The 10,246-nt window shown below is 35.0% G+C and overlaps 1 protein-coding gene across 2 annotated transcripts; it reads left to right on the top strand.

Annotated features, from left to right (window-relative positions):
* Positions 1-4,607: 4,607 nt before the first annotated feature.
* Positions 4,608-7,413, top strand: LOC135717331 (adipose-secreted signaling protein). Of its 2 annotated transcripts, none has more exons than XM_065239332.1 (2): positions 4,608-4,620; positions 5,326-7,413. In XM_065239332.1, exon 2 carries the CDS (start codon positions 5,345-5,347, stop codon positions 5,879-5,881), a length of 537 nt encoding a protein of 178 aa, XP_065095404.1. In that variant the 5' UTR covers positions 4,608-4,620; positions 5,326-5,344; the 3' UTR covers positions 5,882-7,413. The 2 variants fall into 2 exon arrangements, with proteins under 2 accessions (XP_065095404.1, XP_065095403.1); XM_065239331.1 differs by lacking the exon at positions 4,608-4,620 and adding an exon at positions 5,008-5,262.
* The last annotated feature ends 2,833 nt before the right edge of the window (positions 7,414-10,246 follow it).

Raw genomic sequence — 10,246 nt, 5'->3', positions numbered from 1 at the left:
ATGTTAGGTATAAACGAGTACTTAACATTCAGTGACAAATTGGTATAGAGCTTTATGACGTTTAATCGGTGCCCACTACTGTACCATCTAAATCTAAGAAGTGCGAGCAAGAGGGATACAAATTATTGGTAAAAAAATGACTCCATTCACTCCCGTGTTATATAGAGGAAGAATATTTATCATCAAAAACTGTATAGATCACACGGCCGGTAGTAATGGTGCGGAGTGTACGAGGGTAGTAGTAAAAAATCCTAGGAAAATTCACAACAAACCACAGTTAAGCTTATTTTGACAGTTTGAACTCCATACATTAGATTTGTACCCGAGGATGTGATTATATTTACTGTTAGTGTGTGTGTGCGTTAAACGTCACTTATATCTATAAATTGACAATTGATGATGTTTGATAGATATGTACACTCAAAAAATTTATCACATATCTAATGGATGAAAACCATGTGAATTTCACATAGCTTTCAAGTGATCACATAGCTAAAAATCTCACCACAAAATCACATGAATATTATGAGGCCGATGAAATTCATATGAAAAATTATATAAAATTAACGTGATCGCATAAATGTTATGTGAAATTCAGATGAATTCCATTAATTTTGTTTATTGATGAAAATCATTTGAAAACTATTATCGATGTACTTATTATCCTTTGTGATAGAGAGACTGAATTTGTATTAATCCACAGCTGATCAAATTTAACACACATAAGCCTTGCTCAATGCTACAGCTCAAAGTTGCTTGCACTTACTCGGGATTTTTGTCAACAAATAGCTGTCAGCCAAGGATTTCTTATTCTTACTAGATTAAATTTGAGAGTATTGCAATCGAACAGAAATTCAATCACCTTTATCAGAGATGAACCAGCCGATGGCTGAAAGTCTCTTTAATAAAGAAAGATAAGATAATCATCTTTATGTTTCGTGTGCTTCTCAAATTCAACTAGTTTTTCGAATCAAGAACAATATTCTAACTCTATTGATTAATTGATTTTAGTTTTATCAATTAATGGCACCAAGAAATGTGCAAATATTGCGATGCAATCAATCATTATTTTGCACGTAAATCGAATCAAAAATAAAAGTCATGTGAAATGCTAGCTTATAGTAAGGGTTGCAGATAATTTAGGTACAAATCCCTGCTGCCGAATTCGATTTTGTTTTCTCCGCCCATCTCTCCCTCTGAGCATTTCTAGCTAAGATGAACATACCTTAAAGTCGGTCAAGAATACTTAGCTATCGGTAAAAATGACCGATAATCGAAGAAAGGGCACATACCTAAATTATCGGTAATCATGGATTACCAATAATTAACGTGGAAAATTACTTAATTTACAGTAAAAATAGCCTATTTAAAGTAAAAAGTAACGGTTTTATCGGTAAAAAATACCGAAAAAAATTTACCGATAATTTTAGGTAATCGTAGCTAAGAGTGCATATCACTTCAAGCTGCTACACAGAAAAATAAAACTTCTCAAAGTTTGGGTTATCTAAACCCAAATTTGAGTTTAGCTACGCGCTAACTTCAGCTTACTTACCGGGTGAGTCGATCGTACTCACTTTCGTCCGATGTATCGCGTTGTCAAAAACTGAGTAAACGAGAAATGTCAAACTGAGTAAAAGCCACTCAGTCAGCAAAATCCTGGACTTGGAAAAAAATGTCAACCATGTTGGAGGAAACTTCCTAGGAAAAGTTACTCAAAACCGGCTGAAATGCCTTCAGGTAATAAGGAATTGCTTAGGGAAACGGTGTTGAAGCATTTTTTGCTCCGGTAGAATGAATCCGGAGCAGGAAATTTCCATTTCCTTAAATAAAAATCAAAACAAAAACACTCTCCGCAACTGAAAATATCGCTGAGTGGATTTGACTCAGTCTACGTGAGAACGTAGTTTACTCAAAATTGAGTCAACATAAGGCTGAGATGAGTACATTCGGCTCAATTATGTGTTGACCAGAATAAGCCTGTAGCTCTCTCCGTTTCATTCCCTTTCACGGTAACCAACGTAAACACATTAATGAGTAAAAAATACACATTTTTTATATATATATATGCAGCTGTCAAAAAATGTGTAAATTTGGAGATCTTAAAATGTGTAAAAAAATACACATTTTAAGAATGTAGTACCAGTCCAAAAATGAGCATTTTTATACTCTTTAATGGGTAAAAAAAACATGACGAAATTTGCCTAAGCGAAAAACTTTCAGCAATTTTAATAAAAAAAAATTGAGAAACTACGGTCCAAACTGTAGCAGAGCAACGGTGGACAAGCTAGAGGGTAAGTGATTTATTTTATTTTCATAGGTAAGCCCTAGACAAATATTCTTTATTAAGGTTTTCATTGTCCGGTGTCTGGCTGTGATTTTTTTTTTTTGATAAAATATTATTGAATCCGATCAATCTTTTTTTTATCATTGACAAAATTAAAAATTAATTTCTCTGAATGATTACTTTTTACACATTTTGCAGTAAAAACCATTATTGAAAAATGTGTAAAAAATACACTTCTATTGACGTTTGATGGATTTACACATTTTATGAGTAGGCCCCTTTTTCACGAAATGTGTGAAATTTTACACATTTATGTGTTTACGCTGGTTACCGTGTTCACTATTGTTGCCAAAAATATAACGAAAGATTCGACTTAACCATCAACTTCCTTACAAGAAGCCAAAATTGAGTAATTATCGAGTGAAATTTTAAATTCCGATTGCAATGACATATGCACTAACAAGTAAAGCTAATCAAAATTTTAAATAGGGGAAATTTCGGCTTCGGCAATGCCTTAACCCTCCTTAACCTATTATCGTTAGGGGGGTAAACAAAATCCTAGAGCACTCAAATTTGGCCAATAGATGCTCTGAAACACAATGTATCCACATGCAGGAATTGAGCTGTCTAGGGCGTTGTTTACCCCCTGACGATAATAGAATAAGGTATTGCCGAAGCCGTCATTTACCCTATGCTATTGTTTTAATATCAATCTATAATAACTTATGTAATCACGGGGGCAACAATCAAGAATTTCGTCGCAGCTCACATCAATGTGATGAATATAAGGGTTATAATGACTGCAATAGACTACTCTTTCTAGCATTCCTAAGTTATCATCAAGCCCACTAATGCGAAAAGTGCAATATAATGCTAATATAAGGCTAATATAAAAATTTAAATCCTTAGATTGTAAAAAGAGCCTTTATCGGGCTATTAACAGGCTTGGTGGTTACTTGGGTTCTGCACTACGATGCAAGTGTGAAAGAGTAAGTTGTTTTGTTCTATCATACCGCTGTCAATTTGCCCAAAAGTGTCAGATGACCCAAAAATGCCAAAATCATGTGAGCTATGATGCATCTATATGTGCACGAATAGAAATCCCCTTATACTTTTTGGCAAATTTCTATTGCTGATTATTCATACAGATGACTGATACAGCTAAAAAGCAGACGCCTTTCAAAAAACTTAATGAATATCATGCGTTAAATGAAATGTATAAATGGTCACACATGCATTCTTATAGGATCTTATGGACTTATGGAATTCATTCCTTCATTATCGTTTCATGTGGTAGAATTCTCCTGCATGTAATAGATGTGCAGTATCAGCCGATGTATCCAAACGGAAAGAGTAGAATGGAAAAGCTCGAATAGATACAACATTTGGTACGTACCCGCATATTTATTATTACCGATACAGCCCAACAAACAATTTTAGCTGCAGCTTAGCTTATACAGACAAAAATTAGCTCCATAAGGCAAATTTTGACTGTATAAGCTTATCTGCAGCTAAAATTGTTTGTTGGGAGTTTAAAGCCAGAATAACCCACTAGCGACAATCGATTTTACTCTCGTTCTGTTCGTTGAACATAGCGTCGGAAGTAGTGCGCTATTAAGCGCATCATTGTGCGATTACTCGCTAGTGGGTTATTTAGGTTTTCAACTGTACCGAAGTCGTGATAGACTTCGGGCTTATTGATATAACTAGTGGAGTTTGTATCAGAGGTGGAAGTATTTAAAACAGATGAAAGACCCTGAATGACTTGAGCTCTTTGACTCCGTTAGACAGTTTGAACTGTACACAGCAAAAACATAAATTTTAATATTTATTATATCCAAAAGGATGCACTTCAATCATGTCGAAAATCTCATGTAATTTTTATGACCACAAAAATAAACAAATGCAGTAAAAACAGCGTAATGTCAGTTCATGCACTGTATTAATGGTAATTTTGTCAAGTAATATTACACCATAATTTTGACACGATTGAAGTGCATCCACTTTGATGTGATATCAAAATTAATTTTTTGCTTTGTGGCCTATGTTAGCCGTGTATCATATCTGAAAAATTCTGCGTTAGGTTATAGATAATTCACTTTTACATCGCAGACAGAATAATCTGCAAAATTGATCGAATAGTCTCCGAGATCCCTGTCATTAATGGGTTAAGCAACTTTTCTTGAAAATGGGTGATATTTTACTCAATAATAAGTCTAGTTTTAAATATGAGTGTTTGGTGGGAGCTTTTGTATGTATGTGTGAGTACGTTTGTCAAATATTATTGCAGGAACAACAATTTGTAATTTATGAGTAAAGAAAGGAGCTTGCAATTTGTGAGTACTTCATAAATAATACTTTAGTTTATCATAGTATTAAACTCTGTGGTCGTCTCCTCAACAGCATCTGTAGCCATTATTATTCTTTTTTAAAGCCAAGTACCACTTGAGTAAGTAGTTTGTTGTTTTTATTTCTTATGTTTGAATTGATTTGAAGGCCTCGATTCATAAACTTCAACAAGGGACAACAAAACACAAAGCGTCTCGCTTTGTCAGTGTGTTCTCATATATACGGTTTGTATATACATGAAAATACTATATATGCTCACACAGAAATTCACACGCACGAGTTAGTAATAAGCCGATCACAAACTCTTCCATTTATTAAATACAGTCTTCAATGGTGGTCTGCTGGCGTTAATTAAGATTTATATAATGTAAGCTGCTATCTAAGATAACCGATTTCATTAAATCAAACGATATCAGAACCGCTTGCGTCTTAAAAAACTTCTGGCTTAGTTGAATAATAATGTTTGATGTTTAAAAAAACGCGCTGAAACGAGGTCATGATCATGTGTGAAGTGGTTGCAAAGTCTTAAAATAGATACTTTCTATGTAAACAAATAAGAAGAGGTTTTTTACTAAAATAAATTATAACGACTTGAGTCAATGAGTGCTCATTTTGAACTTTTGCTGTGGGCAAGTATACTGAATTTGTATTCGATCTGGATCAAATCATTGTATTGCATTGTATTATTTCAGACAACACCAAACACCAAGAATGGAGGAAGCTCATCATCACGTTCACTTCGATACGGCTGTGATAAATGACGAACTTCATGATAACACCATTATCTATCAAGTGGCTGCCAATGCTAATTCAATCACGGTTCATTTAGGTTTCTTGCAAGTTAAGCACAGATATCAAATTGAATTGAACATGCCTGCCCTTACTCTGTCGAAAAGTGGATTAAATATTGGTGATAACTCCTGTTTTGTAGTTGAAGAATCCAAGTTGCCAAATATTAATTGCAAACTACTTGAATTTACTACTAAACCGATAGTAGATGCAGATGGTAACGAACAATATAATGCTAAAGTGGAATTTTTTGCTCACAAAGAAAAACTTCTCAAGGAGCATTTATTCGTTTCTGGAAAAGAAGATCCAGGAATAAAACTTCATTTGGTGCTAGTAGCCCGCGTTCTGGGTCGTGGAAAAGGTACACCAATGTTGCGTGATGGCATTCACTTAATTGCTGTAGAGGACGACGAAGAATCAGAGCTTTCTGATTGGCAGGGTTTTCCTAAGAAAGAATAATGTATAATAATAACACTTAATGAACCTATAGTAGTAAAGCTAGTTTGTCGATTCTGATTCTTTTTAAACTTTCAATGCAACGCACTGTGGTCCGAAATGGCAAGAGGTGGAACTTTATTCCTAGAGCCTGACCAATTCATATCAGCCATAAAGTGTCTTCAGAAAATTTGTTTGTCCTCCACATTTTGAACGAAACAAAAATGAGTCATGTCTATGATAAAAATAAAAAAAAAAAACAAGCTTTTTTATTTGAAGATATAGAGGAATTACGTCTCTGGCCAATTTGCAGAAAATGTCAATACAAGCAACTTTGCCGAGAAAATCGAAATTCTAAGTCCAGTATTTTCAGTAATGCTCATTACACATTGTTATGGCAACTCCCTTAAATTTTGTTTTTCGATCATAATTCCTTGCTGATTCACTTTTTCAGCCAACATTGTTCTAGACAACTATAAGAACTGCAAAAACACAAGATTTTGTCCAAAACTGCAAGTCGATATAATTATTCCTTGACGAGTTATAATAGCACATTTCTGCTAAAAAACAGCACATCTTTTATGTATTTTTTTGTTAACTTCATGTGCTTATATATATATATATATTTTATGTTTTTTTTTTTTCATAATTTTTCAAACATACGATTTTCAAGCTGTTTTGCCGAAGAACGATTGAAATAGTAAAAAAAAACACATGTGTTTGCAATGGTGTAGCAAATTGTAACTATATTTTTTTTCTTTAGTTCATGAGCTTATGGGGTAAGTGAAAATACAAAGTCAACTAGTCTTCTTGAATCTTAAATTAGGAGCTATAAAGCTGTACAGCAGAACAGCTAGAACAGTGTATGGTTGATGGATTTGATTTGATTTCTTTTTTAAAGAGACTTTGAGCCGTGGGCTGGTTCGTCTCTGAAAACCCCAGAAAGAGGTTCCCTAGTTAGAAAGGCTGGGAAAAATGAAATATAGAATAAATATGTATACAAACTGAAAGTATGTTAAAATATATTAAAAAAAAACACGGACATATAAGGCTGCCGTACTCAAATATGGGTAGATAAAACAAACAAAACCTTCATAACATTCTAGTGCTTGTTTTTGAGTTCCCACTTGCCCCATTCTCCTTATTAGCGTATTAAATTAAGTTGTTAGGGAATGCTTAAATAAAACTGCAAAAAAGTTTATTTTCCAATTAATTCCACATGTCGTGTGTACCTAAATTAATTAAGTGGAATTAAATATAAGGCCTTCTTTCTGTTTTAACTCTTCAAGGAATAATTATAGCGACATACAGTCTACGTAAAAAAAAAAGGTGTTGCGGTTCTGATAGTTGTCTAGATCATTGTGTACTAAAAGTTATGATCGAAAAACTAAATTCAAAGGAGTTGCCATAAAAAATGCGCCAAACTTTGAAAGTAATGTACTTAGAATTTAGATTTCATCAGCAAAGGTGCTTTCTGATACCGAAGTGCGTCGTATTGAAATCCAGTTTGATGTATTTAAAGGGATGAAAATACTGAGTGGTTTTAAAAGTAATCAAGAAATATTTAAGGATAATTAATGAAATATCATAACTGAATGTAATTAAATTATCACATTTTACAGAAATTAAAGTATTTAAAGAAATAAAGAGTGTTTTTAATATATTGAAAGCAGTAGTCGTTAGAGTTTGAAAAAAGTATTTGGCTCGCTGCGTTGACCAATTCAATGTGTTAGCATAAGAGCGTCTGTTGGTAGGTACACCGTGAGCTGATCAGTTCTTCGAACAAATACTGTGTTAGTCGATGATAGTACGTAGTACGACATGCTTCACGAACAGAGTGAAGTTTGCTAATGGGTTTTTATTAGAAATACTCAGAGGGAGAGATTGGCGGAGAAAACAAAATACAATTCGGCAGCAGACTTTTATTTTTGATTCGATGTACGTGCAAAATAATAATTGATTACATCTCTTCATTCCTTTATTTAACGTCGGTCTCTGTTCCGCAATCTAGTGCCAATCACCGACGGACATCGATTGCCATCCATTGACGGTAATCGAATGTGCAAGGAAGGTAGCTTCCACACCTGCGTAGGATATCACACCTATTCAACAACACACATGGGCCGGGACCAACGGCTTTACTTCCCTTCCGAAGGAAGACGTGACCAGAGATTTTTATGCCTCAGAAAAATCCCACCGACCTCGTCTGGTATTGAACCCAGACCCATTGGCGTGAAAAAATAGTCACGCTTACCACTACACCACCGGCGCCGGCCGATTGATTACATCTGTGTTATCTGACTTATAACGAATATACGTTATATACGAGTACTCCGAATACAACGTTCGTCTAATTTTACATTGCAAATGCTATGCAAAATAAGACGAGTCATACGTTGTATTCGGGGTACTAGTATACAACGTATATTCGTTATAAGTCAGGTAACGCAGTAGCTATAGGCTAAAAGTCTCCTTAATGAAGATTAAAAAAAAAATTAACCAACTAAAATCAATTAATCATTAGAGCTCGCATTAGAGTTAGAATATTGTTATTGATTCCAAAAACTTGTTGATCTTGATTTTTTTTTATTTTTATTTAAGAGATTTTTAGCCGAAGGCTAGTTTATCTCTAGTCGAGTCTCTAGTAGTTGATCTTGAGAAGCACACGAAACATAAATGTGATTGAATTTCTGGTCGATCGCAATACTCTCATTTTTTTGTTTTTCCTTGATGTGTTTCCCGTCGATCTTGTTTTCCGTGCTGAGCACCAATGCCACCGACGCCAGGGAGGCAGCTCCAACACCTGGACCCTACATATCGACCCATCAACTCATGAACCGGGGACCAACGGTGTTTACTTCCCTTCCGAAGGAAGGCGTGATTATAGATGTTATGCCTCAGAACATCCCGGCGGCGCCGATTGGGATTGAACCCAGGCCTACTGGGGTGAGAGGTAATCAAGCTTACCACTGCACCACCGGTGCCTACTCTCAAATTTAATCGAGTGAGAATAAGAAATCCTCGGTAAAATTCTAATGGGAATGTTCGATTGGCTCAGAATTTGACAATTCATTTGGCTCAAAACATTCTCTCCGCCCATCTCTCCCTTTGAGTATTTCTAGTTTTTATCAAAGGAGTAAAGAGTTACAGCATAGAGGTAACACCTTAACATTAAGACCAGAAGGTCCCGAAGAAACGAGCTCAACTTTTTGGCTCAGCTCTGGTACTATCTTCGGTCCCAAGCTAATCGATTCACCCCTTGAAACATAGGAAAATCCATTAACCCCTCATATTATCTGCCAAACTTTCATAGCGAATCAAAACAAACATAGTGTAGTACTGGAATTTATACTAGAATGGGATACGTTAATCGATTTGCTTGGGACCAATAGGCTAATCAAGTAGTGAGCCAATTTAAAATCGTTAGTTTCGTATTGATTGTTGGTTACAGAGTCGCCGTCAATTCTTTGCTGCATACGGGTAATCATGACAGATTCTGACGCAGTAGATCTTTTTTTGTTTTCATTCGCGTTATTTTCAAAGATCAAAACATCATGATTAACTGAGATTTGTCAATGATGTAAATATTTACACGTCGTGCACTGAACAATACAAATAGAGCATTTTACGAAATGTTTCTGATTCAACTTATGAATGAACTTTAACAAGAGGCGGTTTCCTAACGGCTGTAAGAAACAACATCAATATCATCAAATTCTGTCAGACAACACAGCAGATTGTCATTTCGTAAAATAAACTTCACTGTAAATAGAAAGCTGAGTGATGCAAAAAAAAATCAACAGGTGCAAGCAGAGCAAATAAAAACTAAGCTAATACCCCGGACAGACTATGGCTTATATCATGTAATATAGGCTGGCTTGCAATGAGCACTCATATATAGGATTTCCAGTGAAAACTAGATGTATGAGTGCTCATTGCAAGCACAAATTGCAAGCCAATATTACATGATATAAGCCATAGTCTGTCCGGGGGTCCGGGGTATAAAACAGAATAGAAATAATGCATAGTATGTAGGTAAACATTGTAATAATCATTGTATATACACTGCTAAAGTTTCAAAGATTGCTTTTATGAGTCCCACACATGAATTTTTGCAATGTGATCAACAAACACACTTAGAAAATATTACCGAACTCGGTTTGATTTCAACCGAGTTTTTTTCTGCTGAACGCTCGGTAGTATGTTCAGTTCAAAGAGGAATAACCGAGCTGTCGTTAGTACTTTTTGTTACCCACAATCTGTCAAAGTTATCGAAAATCTCTCCCACAATCTGTCAAAGTTATCGAAAAAAAAAATTAAGCAGAAATAACCGAACATTGGTTTACTCAATATTTACCAAACGCTGTCAAACAAACTGACCCACCTGTT

This window comes from Ochlerotatus camptorhynchus, unplaced genomic scaffold (genome assembly GCF_037179485.1).
Source record: "Ochlerotatus camptorhynchus isolate MF236.1 unplaced genomic scaffold, CSIRO-AGI_Acam_v1.1 ptg000055l, whole genome shotgun sequence".
Lineage (NCBI taxonomy): Eukaryota > Metazoa > Arthropoda > Insecta > Diptera > Culicidae > Ochlerotatus > Ochlerotatus camptorhynchus.
The sequence above is the reverse complement of the archived record's forward strand: the minus strand, read 5'-3'. Positions and strand labels throughout refer to the sequence as shown.